General features: G+C 37.3%; 1 protein-coding gene across 1 annotated transcript in view; it reads left to right on the top strand.

Annotated features, from left to right (window-relative positions):
* DCHS2 (dachsous cadherin-related 2) overlaps positions 1 to 14,043 on the top strand; it is a 298,713-nt gene extending 284,670 nt beyond the window's left edge. Inside the window, exons 18-21 of the mRNA XM_068542087.1 lie at positions 5,257 to 5,387; positions 8,080 to 8,366; positions 9,321 to 9,453; positions 11,417 to 14,043. Of these exons, the coding sequence (XP_068398188.1) occupies positions 5,257 to 5,387; positions 8,080 to 8,366; positions 9,321 to 9,453; positions 11,417 to 14,043 (3,178 nt within the window). The remainder of the gene's footprint in view (positions 1 to 5,256; positions 5,388 to 8,079; positions 8,367 to 9,320; positions 9,454 to 11,416) is intronic.
* The last annotated feature ends 3,828 nt before the right edge of the window (positions 14,044 to 17,871 follow it).

Genomic DNA, 17,871 nt, shown 5'->3' with positions numbered 1-17,871 from the left:
GGATCTGAACTCCGAAGCCGGAGCCTCAGTTCCCAGCCCCCACCTGCCCCAGTGGGTGAGCAGACAAGCCTCTCAAGCTGGTGAGAGCTGGTCGGCACCCATCCTCTGTGCAGGAATCTCTCTGCTTTGCCCTCCACACCCCTGTTGCTGCGCTCTCCTCTGTGGCTCCAAAGCTTCCCCCCCACCACACCCCCGTCTCCACCAGTGAAGGGGCTTCCTAGTGTGTGGAAACTTTTCCTCCTTCACAGCTCTCTCCCAGAGGTGCAGGTCCCATCCGTATTCTTTTGTCTCTGTTTTTTTCTTTTTTCTTTTGCCCTCCCCACGTACATGGGGAGTTTCTTGCCTTTTGGGAGGTCTGAGGTCTTCTGCCAGCGTTCAGTAGGTGTTCTGTAGGAGTTGTTCCACATATAGATGTATTTCTGATGTATTTGTGGGGAGGAAGGTGATCTCCACGTCTTACTCCCCCACCATCTTGAAGGTCTCTCAGGCTTGATATTTTTACCTTCTTACATCCAATTATCTCTTTGTATTCATAGCACTATTAATTTAATCAATAATCAGTGTTTACATAAAATGAGTATACAGGTGTTTACTTCAGAGCCAGGTCATACTGTATAATTATATTTCCTTCCTTACCCTCCCCCTTATCCCCAGCATTAATGATTATCTTTGTTTTTTGCTCACCTGATTTGCTATATCCATGTACTTAATTCCTTGTAAATATTCCATTAGCTCTGTCAGACATGCCCACTCATCTTTCTCCCCTGATATGCTTCTCATATCAAATATTCTGTGAAGTCTTCTGTTCCTTGGAGACCTCAGTCCTACTGCTTTCTGCCCTCCTGATCCAGCTGGACAGTGTGGCTCCCTAAGCCTGCTGCAAAGCTGGACTCCATGACTTGTGACTTTGGTTTACTGTTCTCCTACGTTGGGCCTATGACTTTCAGATCCCGTGTCTTTCTCTTACTTTTCTCTTCCAGTAGTTTTGTAGGAAAAGGTGCCAAGGATGTAAATTCTCTGAGTTCTTGAACATCTGAAAATGCCTTTATTCTACTCTCGCATGTGATTTATGCAATGGATAATATAGAAGCTGAACATTTCTTTTAGATTTTTAAAGGCATTGTTCTGTTATATTTTAAAACTCAGTTTTGATATTGAGAAATCTGATGCCATTCTAATTATGTGTTTGGTATATAATTTGTTTTTTCCATCCTCTGTGGAAATTCTCAGGTTATTTTCTTTATCTACAGTGTTTGGACATTTTGTCATTATGTACTTTGGTGTGGGTCTTTCCTTGTGCTGAGTACTTGGTATGCTCTTTTAATGAGGATAAATGTTTCTATTTTTGGTATTATTTCACTGATAATTATCTCCCTTTTGTTTATTGTTTTGTTTTATTTGTTTAGTTTGCCCTGTCTCTTTTTCCTGGATCCTATTCAGTCAAGAGTTAGACTGCCAGGATTGATCCTTTGTCAGTGATGTTTTATTCCCTACTTTCCATTTCTTGTTGTGTGTGGGTTTATTTTTGTTGTTTTATTTTTCTGGGAGATTTTCTTAATTATAGCCTTCTAAACTTTCTTTTTCACTTTTTGGTTTGAAAATTTTTGAATATTTTATATTTTTTATTTCTAAAAGCTCTTCCTTGATCTTTGAGCTTTTCCATAGCATCTTGTTCTTGTTTTATGCATTATCTTTATTAATGTCTCCAAGGACATTAATTAGAATTGTTTTTACATTGTCTTTTGTTCTTTCAAGATCTCTGCATCCTTTGGGTTTATTTCTTCCCTTTGTCTATTTTACACTGTCTTTTTCATGTGGGAGACTTTCTGTAAGTAACCAACAATCCTTGGTCCTATGTGAGGCAATAGCAAAGTCAGAATCTCTGGGTGGATCTCATTGACCAGCACACTTGGCTTTCAGATGAACCAGAGAAGAACCTGACTACTTTGCAGGAAGACATACAAATAATGGTATATAGAGAGAGGTTTTTTTTCCCTTTGGGAGGGGATTTCATTTCTTCAGGGACAGTCCCTCGATATTACTTACTCTTAGTAAGAACATCAGACATTGTTTTGCCTGGGAGTGAAGAGCAATGGGCAAGGGGACTTGATTGTTCCATATCTTGAGTTTAAAAGAATCTTTTTTTAGCTTGATATCTCACCCTGCCCTTTGCCATGTTTTGAGCTTCTCCTTGGTTATATGAGGGCAAATCTTTTTCTCACTCATCCTTATCTCTTTACAAATGCAGAATGCATTTTAATCTATGGTTTCCTCTGGCCCACTTATCTGTAACCACTTCTCAATCTGCTTGCATTTTCCAGATTTGTTGAAATTTCTCCCCCACTCCACTCACTAATATCTTCTCACATTTTCTTTTTTAGCCTTATCAACATATACTTTATTTTAAATTCTTTTACCATCATTACAGCAGAATGTCTAGAGGAAGAGGAAATAAAACGTTTGTAGATATAACCAGAAGTCATAGCTCTTCCTTTCAGAGATGTTATGATTTTGGCTGATATTTTTGTTTCTCTTGGAATTTCAGTAGGAACACTTAATTCTGGGTATACATTTAATATATTGTTGAGAGAGAGTTTTGAAAAATCCTCTACCACCATCTTAAGTATTAAGGCAATCAGAAAAGATTCTGCCTGGTCAAAGCCTCATTTAAACTTTAACATGGTAAGAAGCAGCTTTCCATCAGTGGTAGAGTAGGAGAACTATGGGGCTAGAATGGGACTGTTTTTATCTGGTCAGCTTCATTTATTGTCTCTGCTGATACACTAATCAGGGCAGCAGTTCTGGAACATGGAACCAGTTGGACCAGCTAAGAGTTTAACAAACTTAACATGGAACCAGCTAAGAGTTTTACAAAACCTGCCAAGGAGCCGTCACAGAAAACTGGAGGTCCCTTAGAAGTTATGTGTAGAATTTCAGTGGATCTACCTTCATAATTTTTCATTTGTTCTTCAAACCATTGACTTGTCCTTTTGTTTTGAAACAGAATCATATTTCTCTCTATATCAAAGAATCTTGCTTTTTTAACCTGACATAGGCATTACATGGAACCCCTGAAGTTGTAATATTGTGAAAATAAGAGTGGTTATGGCTATAGTGGAAGAATCAACAGAGCCATAACTTTGATGTCTTGGCTGAGACTTTAGTACGACATTGGGGAGGGGCAGGCAGCAGCGACAGAGAACGTGATGAGTTGATTATTTTTAGTAAAATTTTTCCACGTGTACCTGACTTATGTTCATGCTAACAAAATAAACTTTCTACATGGAATTATTCCTATGCTCTAGAAATGTGAAATTTAAATAGTTGTTCTACTGATGTCCCAACTTCAATAGTGTAGAACGCAGCCTGTGTTCTTCGTGAACAATAGATAAGCAGTGATCATTTGCTACTAAGTGGAATTTAAACCATCAAAAAGTTGATGCTTATTTTACATCATTTTAAACATTTAAGGTTGGGAGATAAAGAACACTTATCAGGTAAGCTAACAATGGAAAATAAAGTAGAAGTGTGTCAACTTCCAAGTCTCAGTTTCTTAAAAGATAGTATCACCAATTGGCTAAGACTAATTCCACTTCTGAAATGAAGAACATCTTCCGATTGACAGCTTACTTTATTACTCAGCTACCCTCCTGGAACTCATAGGGTTTAGAGGGGAGTGAAAAGCTAATGATTATACATTAGGGTGTGATATATACACAGTAAGAGAGGCATATTGAAAAGTATCATATAGTAGAGCACAAGCTTTCCAGTCAACCAGGATCTGGGCTTGAATCCTGGCTCTGTCATCTGATACATTTATAATCTTGAGCAAATCTTGAGAAACCAGCACTCAAAATGTATTAAAGAAAATCAAATAAGGCGGGACATCTACCCTCAAGGAACTTATAGGAGAGGCATACAAATCATTAAGAAGAAAGGGTGATGATTACTATGGTGGCAGAATGTACAGGGTGCTATGGGGTAGAGAAAGGGGCATCTAAATCAGATGAGAGGCCAGTGAAATCTTACAGAGATGTGAGCTTTGAAAGACAAAGATGGTGTAGGGACCGGAATTCCAGGCAGAAGCTGTGTCATAGAAGGTCATGTGTATGTGCGCAAGGCTTGTATTACTTCTTGTAGACATGGAAAGCTAAGGAAATGTTTTAAATAGGGGAGTCAGGTTTTCAAACCAGGATTTTCGATAGAGCAATTGAGGAGTTGCAATGTGGGGGGTGAAGAGGAGCAGGTGAGACTTGCAGTAGGCAGATTGATGAGCAACAAGTACTCCAGTTGAGAAAAGATATAATGAATACACAGAATGCCAGGTAAAGATGATGAGGGGATGAGGCTACAATGACCAACTTGTCCTAGTTTGCCTAGGACTGTCCTGATTTAAAAAAAACTGAAAGTCCCATGCCCCGGGAAACCTTTCAGTTCCTGCAAAGCAAGATGGTTGATCAGCCCATCTGAGGCTCTGAAGGTAGGAGTGAAATGGATGGGGACACTGATCCAAGTCATATTCAGATGGTAAAATCTATAAGACTCATAACTAGTTGGATGTTGTCAGGGTGGTGACAGAAAGGGAGAAGTTGAAGACACTAATCAGGTTTCTAAGTTGGTTGCTAGAGTAGTGAGTTGTACCATCATCTGAGAGAGATTGAATCACTGAGTGTAAATTCTTTCAAATCATGGACTTTTACCTCTACTTTATAGTCCTAGTCAATAGTGCCTCTTTTGCACATGTATTATTCATGGCAGTCCCCTCTCTTAATTCCACAATTTTGATTGATTTGCAATTTAGATCTGAAAAAATAATAATACAAAGCAATCTTTTAGTGGCTCTGTCTTTTGTTAGTGCAGTAACATGGAAATATGTAGCAGTACCCAGGCCATGTGTCCAGGCTGGATGCAATCTCCTTATCTAAAAAACAGGTGCTGGTGTTTGTACTTTTTAGGTTGTTCTTAGTAGAAAGGACTGAATTTTACAGTCGGTCGCCTAGAGAGAGTTCATCTGTTTTAAATATTTCACGATCCCTAGTCTTTGGATTTGATTCCCTAAATGTGTCAAAAACAAATACATTTCAGGCTACCATTCTTATGAAATAAATTTTAAATGATGCCATTTAGAAAAGTCAGGAGAGACATAAAAGTAGTTAGTCAGCTCATTTTTAAATTTTAAACTGGATATTTCATATTTATGTTGCTTTCTTATTCTCTGAATGATGGATAACATTCCTTGATTCTTTTCCAAACCAGCTTGATTGTACAAGCCACAGATAAAGGGATACCCAGGCTTTCTAGTACAACTGTGATCAAGATACAAGTGACTGATACCAATGACAATGCCCCAGCTTTTCTCCCCTCTGAAGCAGTGGAAGTTGCAGAAAGTAAGTGTGGTGATTTGAAATATCAAACTTGTATAATATCATCTACCATTTTTTCAGCTGGGTGCTATGTGAAATATAAGTACTAATCCTCAACAACCACATAACATAAATACTTTTTATCTTCATTTTACAGAATAGAAAATGGAGGGTCAAAAGTTAAATATCAAACGTCAAAGAAGTTAAAAGTTAAAGTTGGGATTTGCATTCAAACCAGCAGGAGGCTGGTTTCCCAAGGTCAAACCACCATTCCACACAGCTTCTTTTTGTGTATGGACATTGCTTAAAAGTGAAATCTCTATGAAGAGCATCTTTTGTTGACTGTGTTGCTCACCCTAAAGCTCCCCTGAGAGGAAGTGATGTTCTTAGACTAATAACTCTGTTAGTCTTTGTGTTGCTGAACTCAGGTCTGGCTGCTCACCACTCGAAAGCCAAACTCAAGAGGCAAGTGTTGGTAGAAAGGAAAGGCTGCTTTATTTCAGGAGGCCAGTAATTGGGAGGGGAAAACATACTTGTGTCCAAAGGCCAATTCCCCACTGCTGATCAGGGGGCAAGAGCTTCTAAAGGGGAGTTTCATGGGTGTATAGCCAGAGGGAGGGGACTACGTGCAGAACAGCACAGTCAGCTCTGAGGATCATGTTGAAATTGGTCATGTGGTGGTCTGATCAGCATCATCTTGATTGCTTTAAGCCCAGTTAATCTTCAGTTCCAGGGTCGGTTTGTTCCCATTTCTTTGAGGCTGATTCTCAGAATTGTGGCAGCTTATGTCATGGCTACAGCCTGGCCATCATGTAGTTAACTTCTTCCATCTGGTAGAGGTTTCAGTATCTACAAAACAGCTTAAAGAATATGGCCCAGAATATTATCTATAGCCCTTGAGGAGGAGCTAAAGGTCCTTGACCATGCTTAATGACTGAACTATTATGATTTTGTCCTGTTTGACTACTTTTCCTTTGTTTCTGTATTTCCTCACTTCTCTGATTAAATTTATTCTTTTATTTTTCTTTCATTTTTTGGTCATGCCACGTGGCTTGAAGGATCTTAGTTTCCCTACCAGGAATTGAACCCGGGCCCTCAGCAGTGAAAGCATGGAGTCCTAACCACTGGACCACCAGGGAATTCCCTAAATCTATTCTTTGACTAAAGTTTTTCTACAGACAAAAGAAAGGGGGAGGACATGGGGGGGGAAATCTGTCCCAGGAAAGCCCCATAGGGTTCTGCTCAGTTTTATTTGCAGTACACTAATGACAAGTAATAAGTGAAGGGAGTTGGATGTTCTTCACACAGAGTTATCATTTTCCTCTAGTGTAAACTAAACTTCAACATTTGCAGAAAAATGTTACCACATTAATGGTAGAGATTGAAAATACAAAGTTTTACATTATATTCTGATTAGTCTTAATTGTTTGGGTCTCTGGGTTATATGAAGACTCCGTAGTCTGTGACCTCAAAGTTGTTTGTGGTCAATGGCTGTACTGGTAAAACCCAACCCAACTTTTTATAGTTGAAGCTGCAAATAGTGGCCCTTCACTATCCTCTCTTCTTTCACTCTTAATATCCAACTTCTTCCTAAAACGGTCCTAACATTTTGTTATGTTCACTTTCCAAACAAATTATAAACATCACTGCTCACAGAGGGCTATATTCCAGAAATTTTTATATATAAGGATACCTACAAATATTTTTAAAAATCTAAAACACTCTACCAATAAAAATTGTCTAGTTTCGCCTCTCACCGATTGGATATATTTTTCCCAGCTTTTACTGAAGGTAAGAGTACATGCACTGGAATCAAAATGCAGCAATGTGCCCAGGATAAATACATCACAAGAACAAGCTGTATAAATCAAAACATACCAAAAGGGGTCAAGTGTGGTTGGTGCATGTCAAGAATGTTCAAATTTGAAACATGAAAATTATGAGTCTCCCACACAGTGGAACTATTCTGAATGCATTGGCATCTTCTTTCCACCTGCACCATACCTGTCAGCTCCAAAACAAAGTCCCTGTCTTGGCAGTTTAAGCTAGAGAACATATATGACATGTAAGACATTTACCATGTTATCTATTTGTGATTTTTTTTGGTGAATAATATTAAATATCTGTTTTCATCACTAGTATGATATATGCTTTCTATAGTCTTGATAATTTTGAGAGTCAGATTTTAAGAGAAGGAAGCAGTGTGTGCCACTCAAAAGAAATAATTTTATAAAAATGAATACAAGGAACTAAGTATCTATTTCTAACTTCAGTATCCAAATATTTTCATTTAAATCTTGCCTACTTTTTGGAAATTTATGTTTTGTATTAATGTTTTGAGTAATAACCTTCTTCCCACCCACATCCCCATTAATATATGGTTTTGATATAGATACTATATAGTACAAATAAGTGGCTTAGAATGTTTCTTGGTGTTGGAATTGTGTTATAAATATATGATGAAAAGTGTAATATAAAAATTGAATATACCCTACTTCCTCAATTCCATACTCAGTGGTAAATTTTCACTTTTATTGGGCTCATAAATTCTTCAGAGTTTTTGTTCAGTTCATAATGAGCCTTGTATGAGAAATCATGCTAATAAATAGCAAATCATGTTGGACTTAAAATCAAAATGCTTGGATTGAACTGTTAAAGAAAAATATTTCAAAGGATGAATTGTAATGGAGACTGACAGTGGTCATGACTATTTCAGATTCTTTGCCTGGTGTAATTGTGACTCAGATATCAGTTCATGATGTGGATTTGAATCCAGCTTTCATCTTCAGTTTCGTCAAAGAGAGTAATCCTGGAACTAAGTTCGCTATTGATCGGAACACTGGGGTAGTGGTGTTAGTGAAAACACTGGACTTTGAAGAAGCTACTGAATATGAGCTGCATATCCAAATTTCAGATTTGGTGCACCACACGGAGGGGACACTCATCGTCCATGTGCTGGACGTCAATGATAACCCACCAGTATTTTCTCAAGATTCTTACCAGGTAGAAAACTTAAAGAGATGTTGAAACTGTAGCCAAAACTTGAAAGAATAGGGAATAATGTTGACACTAATTTAGACAAACAGACAGTATTCACTGTTTTTACTGCCTAAGTTGTTGCTGAGAGTTTTATATTTAACATTATGGAGGATAGAAGTACGTATGGAATTGAATATCACATTCAATTCAATTTCTTAGGTATGTATCACAAAACATCATATGAAAGTATGTCACCATTTTTCTAGTTTTTAGGTATTGGGATCCAGTTGTTCATAATAATTGGAACTTGCCTAATATTTGCAAAGCCACAAATAAGACAATAAGGTAGTTTGGATTATCTGCATTTAATTTGAGAAAACCTCTTCTTTCCTAGGCACATATTTTTGAATATATTGATTAACATTTTGCAGAAACAAATCATGAACAAAACTGTACAGTGTAAACTGTAGATTTTAGAGCATAGTGTATGTTTATAGCAGTAAGGACAATGATAGCATTCACCTAAGTACTTGGATATGGGCTCCAGGACTCTTGAATGTAACAAATGCAAGGTTTACCTGTAAACACAGGAGAGAAGCTAACCTAAGTAATGATCTTCTGTGAAGGCTTGTTAAATAATACAATGTCCATAATTATAAAATATACAGTATAATAATACATTAGTAAATGCGTTAGCTGTCCTCTACCACACAGAAATAATTTTTAGAAGGAAAATTTTTCATAATAAAAATCAAAACTGAATGAAAAATTTTAAAAGTTTTTTTTTTTTTTTGAATTCTGGAACTACTAATACAATCTTCTTAATATGTGCACTCTATAAATTAATCTGCCTAAAAAAGTCAGGTTCTCTGTCCTTTCTATAAGCAAAATGAATAAAAGGGCCTCGGGTTCTGACCCTGTTCATGAAAATAGCTACAACCTTTAAGCACAGTGCCCATCTCCCTCTTTTTCCCTCAGGTCACCATTTCCGAATCAGTGCCTATGGGGCACATAGTGCTGACCGTGGTGGCTACAGATGTGGAAAGCAATGAGAACATTTCTTACAGGATCCTTTCTTCTTCTAAGGCATTTTCAGTTGATCCTACAAATGGTGAGTTATTTATAGTGGCTTTAGCATTCATAGGTTTGAGTTACAGGGTGGAAACCTGAAATAATCCTTTCCAAATGTGCATAAAATAGCCCCCCACCTCCATCCCCACATGCTGGTATCAAAGACACCACCTTCTTACTTCTCTTCACGTCAAATGTTGTGGTAGCAGATCCTGGTGCTATTTCTCTTCTCCAACATCTCAGTGGCTGGAAAGCGAAAGGAACTGATTAAATGCTGGCAAATGCACAGAAGTTCAGAGACCTCAGTATAGTAAATACCAGTTCATCCAGCCAACCAAGCACAGTTGAGATAATTAGCCCAGGCCTCAACAAGAATCAAAATGAGGTCAAAGGGGTTCATTTAGAACTGAAGACTTCATGTTACCAGAGTTTAGAAGTTTTTTTTCCAAGCCAAGTACAAGAAGTTCAGTAACAGCATCATATATTCAAAAATGACCAAAAAAACAAAACAAAAAGGAAAATTATTTGAGCATCTCTACTAAGTGAAAACCATTGAGGCTGTTCTGGTTTCTTTGATGCCTCCCAAGGCTCTTCATTTTGTTATCAGAGATCAAGACATTTGTGGTTGTGAAATGCATTCAGGCAAGTGATTTCAGGTTAGAAAAGTTAAGCATTGTACAAAGAAAATTTAACAGCAAGTAGACATTAAAAGCTAGATTTGATAAAGATGAATAATTAGCAAAGTGCTGTCCCTAGCAGAGCACATGCTATGAAAGAACATGGCTGGGACACGTTACACTGTGTGTTCCCCGTCTCCACCCACCACTGCGTTGTTTCACAAGTGAGAGCTGACTTAAAAGTCAAACTATGGATGATCGATGTTAATTAGGTCTACTCTGCTGATCACTTTGCAGTTACACAAATATCGAATCCTTATGTTGTACAACGGAAACTAATATAATGTTATATGTCAATTATATTCTCAATTTTAAAAAGTTAACCTCAGGATTACCTGAAGGGAGAATTTAGTCACAAAATACCAGTATGAGGCCCTCAGAGTATGGTAACAGGGAGAAGTAGGTAATGTTGCCACACAGCCTGTAGATGAATGGTTACTGTGTGGACTTGAACATGTCAGGAATTTGGCTTTCCTCTCTCTCTCTGTCTCTCTCTCTCTGCCACAACAACTTGCAGTGTGAGGTAGTCCCTCTGAGCACTCAATCCTGGCAACACTTTTGCTTGATATGCATTATCAACAAACTTTACATTGATTAGAATGTTTTTAAAATCTTGAATATTATCAGGTCAACTGAGTTCATGGTGGGACCCAAACTGAAATGTGGCATTTAAAAGATACCATTTTGTATTCTTTCTTTGTGACCATACTTAAAACACATTTTCCTTAGAAAAATATAGTTATATAAATACTTATAAAAATTATATATTTCTATATTTAAGATGATAAAATGCATTACACATATTTCATCAATAGGGGAAAAATCCACTTGCTGAATTAAACAAGAGCTTTAGGAAAAGCATCTCTAGAATTAAGCAATAGATGTAAGTCTGCATTATCATATTTACTACTTTCATTTGACTTGGATGAGTGCCATCCAGCATTTCCAGAAAAAATGTCTTTATGCCAGAATGTCTCTATACATGTGTCTATGCGTGGTAGAATGGGGTATAAATTATTCAAATAAGAATATATTTTCTTTAAAAAGTAATAATGGAACAATTTACTATACAAAAATAAAATTTTTAAAAAATTGTGGCAAAATCATCTTCAAGCAGCACACATTTTTAATAGCGTGAATGCCATGAATATTATTTCTGAATCTTAAGTGTTACAAAAGTATAAATATAATAATCTAAATTTTCTATTTGGAGTTACCTTTGGTTGTAACTAACAGATATCGTTACATATTAGTAAATATTTGCTGACTAAGATGATCATGAAAATTTTACTTCACAACATTGAAAGGCTATGTCTTGTTTTTCAGGCACAGTATATACTATCAATCCTGTCTTACTTCTGGATAGAAAATCAACAATTCGATTTCTTGTTGAAGCCAGTGATGGTGGAATTCCTGACCTGAAGGCTGTTACCTTAGTGGAGATAGAAATACAAGATGTGAACAATTATGCCCCTGAGTTTGCAATAGAATATTATAATCTTAGCTTGAGTGAAGATACTCCAATTGGAAGCACACTTGTCACCTTTTCAACTGTTGACCATGACTGGACCCATGAAAACACTCATGTTGAATATTTCATCATCAGTGGTAATTCACAGAACAATTTCCATGTGGAAACTAGTTTCATTCATTCAGAATATACTTACAAGCAAGTTGGGTACCTGGTGTTGATTCACAATCTGGACAGAGAAGCAACCTCCAGTCATAAGCTTGTCCTTCTGGCATCTGACCATGGCTGCCCTCCACTGAGTTCCTCAGCCACTGTGTCAATAGTAGTACTCGATGTGGATGATAACCCACCTGCATTCAGCAGTCTGGAATATCATGCCCACATCAAGGAAGGTACCCCTCAAGGGAGTCCCATCACTGTGGTCTCAGCAAGTGACTGTGATGTGGCTTCACATGCAGAAATCGTCTACCACCTAATCTCTGGAAATGAGAAGGGGCATTTTCACTTAGAAGAAAAAACTGGAGTTCTTTATTTGATTAAACCTTTGGATTATGAAGAAATGATAAAATTTACTTTAACTGTCCAAGCTTCAGATGAAGAAAAGAAACATTTTTCTTTTGCAGTTGTGTTTGTCAATGTCCTGGATGATAATGACCATGCACCTCAGTTTATGTTCCCAAACTTGAACTGTGCTGTTCCTGAAAATCTTCCTGTTTTCTCCACCATATGTTCTGTAAATGCTTTGGATTTTGACGCAGGTCCTTATGGAGACTTGACCTATTCTATAGTTTCACCCTGTTCTCTCCCTCATGAGATGCCGTATGATCATGACCTCTTCCTCATTGACCCCTTATCAGGGGATATTCATGCTCAGCAAGTCCTTGACTATGAACACGACAAAAAATACTGCCTCACAGTTCAGGCCAAAGACAAGGGTGACTCAACAGCCTCCTTAATGGTTTGGGTGGATATTGAAGGGAGAGATGAGTTTGAACCCATTTTCACTCAGGATCAATATTTTTTCAACCTCCCAGAAAAGAGTAATGTAAGACAGTTGATTGGCAGAGTGGAAGCATCAGATGCAGATGCTGGTATTGATGGAGTTATTCTTTACTCTCTCGAAACTCCATCTCCTTTCTTTTCAGTAAATAAAACTAATGGAAATATTTATTTAAGTAGAGCCCTTCCCCTAATAAAAAGTCAAGTCAGCAAAGAAGACACCATCGAAATGAAAATAATTGCTCGTAGCCCCAAACCGGACTCCAAGTTTACATCTTGTACTGTTTTTGTGAATGTGTCTTTTTCCTCGGAAGGAAAACACTCCACAGAATCAGCTAGCAGCTTTTTGATCAGTCTCACTGTCTCCTTTTTAGTGTTTTTGTTACTTGTCTTCATTCTAATTGTACTGATTTTAAGACATAAACAAAAAGATGCAATAAACAATTATGAAGAAAAGAAAACATCATCATCCTTAGATATCAGTGTGAGACCGACCAGGGATGCCAGCACGCTGAAACCCTTCCAAAAAACTAATGAGAGTGATAATGAAGTAGTGCCCGTGGACTCCATGCCTGAATGGTTGAGTTTAACAAGAATTATGGAGAAGAACATTGCACATCTGTACAGGCACTCAAACTCCAGTGGCCACTATTCTGTGGAAGGAGAAACTGCAGAAGATAAGGAAATCCAGAGGATAAATGAGCACCCTTACAGAAAGGACTCTGACTCAGCTCTGAGTGATTGGGAGTCCAGGGTGCCAGACTCCGGCATTCCAACAGAATCAGACCAGCTCTCTTGTTTGTCTGGGGAAACTGATGTGGTGGTCACTGCTGAAACAGCAGAAACCAGCCATACATTTGAGGAAGAAGATCAAGGAGAGGGCTGTGGCACTACCTATGTTCAAAATAACGTCTTACTCCAGCCTCTAAAGAAGAGAGAGGTAAAAGTGGGCATCCTGGTTGATGTCAGAAAAGAGGCCGTCTTTATTTCAGGTGATCAAGAAGCAGGATGTGCAGCTCTTTCAACCCAGAGAAACTCTGATCATGATGTAAGAGGCAACTATCACTGGGATTATCTCCTCAGTTGGGAACCCAAGTTCCAACCTCTTGCATCAGTATTTAATGATATTGCAAAACTAAAGGATGAGCACTTACATATGCCTGGCATTCCAAAGGAGAAGAAGTCTTTTGTTTTTCCACCACCTTTGATAACAGCAGTCGCCCAGCCCGGGATTAAAGCAGTTCCACCAAGAATGCCAGCCATAACCCCGGGGCAGGGACTTCGTAAATACCCACACTCCCCCATTCGCTATCATCAAAGTTCTCTGCCGGAAGACATGACGCCCAGTTTTTCTCCATCCCTTTCTCTGCTGACCACACAGACCCCTGCCATAACCCCGCTGCTGTCAGATGGAGAATTATTAGGAACACATCTGAGTGGTACATGCCATGAACCTAAAGCAGCAGATGAAGCTCAAATATAAAACAATTGTGATGTCAAGCACCTGCTCTCCATTGGTCATGAATGATTGGACAAAACATTCCTAAGTGAGCTCCTTGAGATTGGGTTCATTTATCTATGAGTGAGGGATATAATTTAGTCTAGGTTTTTAGAATCCTCTCATTTAAGTTTAGAGAATTTGTTTCAGTCTTAATGAGAAGTTACCCTGTCTTTTAACCTTTATGTTTTGCTCTCAGGACTCAAGTTTGTATATATTAAGTAGTGTATATTCTGTCACACCTGGTCTTCTGTATGGTTAGATTTCCAAAGGACACAGTGAACTTGGCTGACTGCCAAAACGTTTATATGAAAATAAATGAAAATAAAGTATACTGTATTCTGGTCACTTTACTGCTGATTATTCTACTATTTATAAAACAAATTAGTAAAGACTGAATAAAAGATGAGTGTAGGACAGAAAGTAGCAGAGAGGGGAAATTTGGAAGGATAAACAAGTTGTAAAGTGAAACAGTTTTCTGCAGATCTGATATACTTGGAGATGCATTTCCCCATTTTCCCCATAAGCCACACTTGGGGAGTTTAGCCATAATTTGAATTTACTATGGTGTCTTTTGGAAATCTAATGAGAAATTAAGAATGAAATTTATCATACCTCTGTGCCAAATAAGAAAATTATTCTTGACTAAATAAAACAGAAATGTGTGTTCTTAATGGAGAGCCAGTATTGATAAAAGCAATAATGTGTGGTTGTCTGCCATCGAAGACATATTTCCTTGGCCTTCTTTACAAATAAAATGTTTTTTTTTTTTTCAATGCTCTGTCTTGTAACATGGTACGGGTACAGACACTAAACTCTGAAGATTAATTTGTGTATATTTCTTCATTTTATTTTCTTCTACATTTAGTAACTTTTGGTGAGAAATAATTTATCCACTCAATGTCAGTTTAGAAATTTTCACTCAGATAAAATTATGTTATTTGCTAATAATAAATTTCATAGAGTAATGTAGCAATACAGTTTTTATGAAGATTTTTTTATATAAATACTCCTACTATAAAAGTTAAGAATGGATGTCAGAAGTCTTTCTACCATTTGTTTATACTCATATTTAGCTTCAACTGTCATTAGGCGGAACAGTTTGGCAACATGGTTAAAATAATTCTGTTTTGTACAACTACTGTTTCAGAAATATAGTGGTATTGTGTGGTGTCCATATATATATGTATATATAAAATGCTATCTCCTTCTGTTTGGTGAGCCTGAGAATCTGTCAGAGATTCTTATCCCCTCCAAGAAAGCAGAGCACATCCTGATGAGGCTGGTCCAAAAGTCATCCATGGTAGGCAACGTGGCCAGGCTTTGGAGTAAGAGTTTAGGATTCTAATGTCGAGTCTAGAGGGCATCTGGTGTGGTTTTCTTAGTAGTTAGTGTGGGATTCAGCTATAGGAATATTTCCTTTATGTTTTCTTTCAGTAGTCCTCATCTGTAAATTTATGTGGGATGACTAATGTCTCTTTACTGAAAAACATTGTAGGATGCCATGTTTGATATCTAGTTTTGTAGATAAATAATTCTAAGAGTTCCTATGCTGATTTTATCAAGTATATATTAGAAATTGTATGAAACATGAAGGTTTTTGGAGAAGTCTGGAATCATAGGGAAAGTGATTTAGTCATGGAACGCTTAAATATTAAAGGATGAATGCTTGTTTCTCTTTTTCTTCATGGCATCCGGAGAAGAAGATTTCATGGTTTTTCTAAAAAAAAAAAAAATAATTATTACAGTGTTCCAATGTTTATTCTCTCCTTGATTTCCTTCGAAAGATTCCTTTGAGCATACGAAGAAATGCTCTACTGATTTTCTTTTCTAATTATACATGGAAGTTTTGTTTTGCAACAGAATTATTTCTAGGAAGCAAGAACATTCTGTTGTTTTTAATTAAACAGGTTCTTCCTTACTTATGCTTAAAAAGCTGTCTATCTAACTCTTCTGTAAGTTATTTGCCAGTGATTTTATTCCTCATTCTGGACATGATTCTGCATTTTTTTCTAGACATTTAATAAAAACAGAAGACATGAAGAATTTAGAGCTATTCCTCCCCAACATCTAGTGGATTTTTAATTGATGACTTTATTAATACAGTATCCAAAGCCACACCACCGCCAAACGACTATTACAGTAGGGTTGAGAGTAAAAATGTGAACATGCTGGTTAAGTGTTTGCAGTAAATCATATGTCAGCCCTTTCAACTAGAGTGCTTTTTTCCTAAGTAAACAATATAATTTGTACAGTTTTCCTTCAAGTTTAATATTAACTTGCCTCATATGTTCTGTGTTACTTTGCTGATCTACACACCGGCTTTAGCACTCTGGAGGGGGTACAGAACTTGTTAGTGGAAAATCATATTAAGCCCCAAATGCATAAGCTATAAAATAAAAGACAGTTGTCTCTTGTGGAATTTTGCCTGCCTGAAATTCTGTACTTTCTCGTTGGCAGCCTTAAAAATACTGGTGTAAATCAGGACCAAATGAATATCAAAATTCCATGTCCTAGTAGTAATCATGGAGTTAGCTTCCAAAACAGATTCCCAGGCAAAGAAAGGGAAAAATGCGGCATCTTTAGGGATTTGATCATTTAACTGTTCTTTAAAAATATTATAATGCACTGTAAACTACCAGCTGCTTACAGGTGTGCACACTTGGTCCATGATAGATGTCCTGGTGAGACAGGGCTTGTGTTTCTCAGCACCTTTACCCTCAGTTTCAGAGTCCCCCTTTCCGTGTTTTCCAGAAGTTATGGTGATGAAAATTAATTATTAATTTAAAAATTCTTTCCATCCAAACATATGTTTTGTTACTTTTGTTTTGACCCTTTACACATACCTTATCTTTAAGTTAAAAAAAAGCAAGACATAACTAAGAAGATCTAAGATGTTAACCCACTTCAGAGCAATGAAAGATATGGAGTGAATGTGGCTAGTGGATTCTCACGTGATGTCATGGATAAGCTCATTGGGTTTATTTTCATTGAGCTCGAAACTATAGAGCTATCTGTTTGGTCATAGCTGGAGAGAGTTTGTATTGATAATAATTCTATCCAAGAGGGATGCCAGGACCAGGAAAGTTTGCAGAAGTGTTGCTTATGACCCAAACCAAGCATTCCAGTGTGAGTCACTGAAAGTAGCTTTCATCCATTGTAAAGATGGAGGGAGAGAAGGAGGAATAGAGAGAAGGAACAAAGGACAGAAGAGAAAATAGAGGATCAAATCTGAAAAGGAATAGTTTAGGGCATGGATAAAGAAATACAAGAAGGCAAAAGGGTAAGGACTTGTAAAAAGAAATTTTTAAGTGTAAAGATTTTGCTGAGTCACTTGCCCTTCCTGGTTCATCTTGTTGAGGAATCTCTCTCTTTTTTAAGTAATTTCTTTTCTCCTTCTTATCAGCTCCTCTCAAGTCTCTCCCTCCATCATCTGAAAATTTAGGTTTATCAAGTTGTGAACCTAAAGCTAGGCGACAATGAACTAGAATGCATTTGACCATAAGCACTTGAATTTGTTGTGGGGTGGGTTTGTTTGTTTTTTTCTTTTTGGTGAATTAAAGAATTACAAAATCGGAATGATTGCCTTACCTTATTCCCCACTCTACATAACTTTGGCATTGCAAGAGCCACGATTTTAAGTTGGTGACTTCATACCAAATAATGAAAGTTCAGAAGGCAGTTGGGACAGAATATGGAATTTTAGTACCTAGTCTTTTTCTGGTAGCTCATCCTTTATAAAAATGAGCACTTGCTTGGTAATTGGGATTTTATATTAAAATGTTACATTTTATATAACTTTTAAGCCACAAT

Source organism: Eschrichtius robustus, chromosome 4 (assembly GCF_028021215.1).
Source record: "Eschrichtius robustus isolate mEscRob2 chromosome 4, mEscRob2.pri, whole genome shotgun sequence".
Taxonomy (NCBI): Eukaryota; Metazoa; Chordata; class Mammalia; order Artiodactyla; family Eschrichtiidae; genus Eschrichtius; species Eschrichtius robustus.
This window is presented reverse-complemented; position numbering and strand designations above follow the sequence as displayed.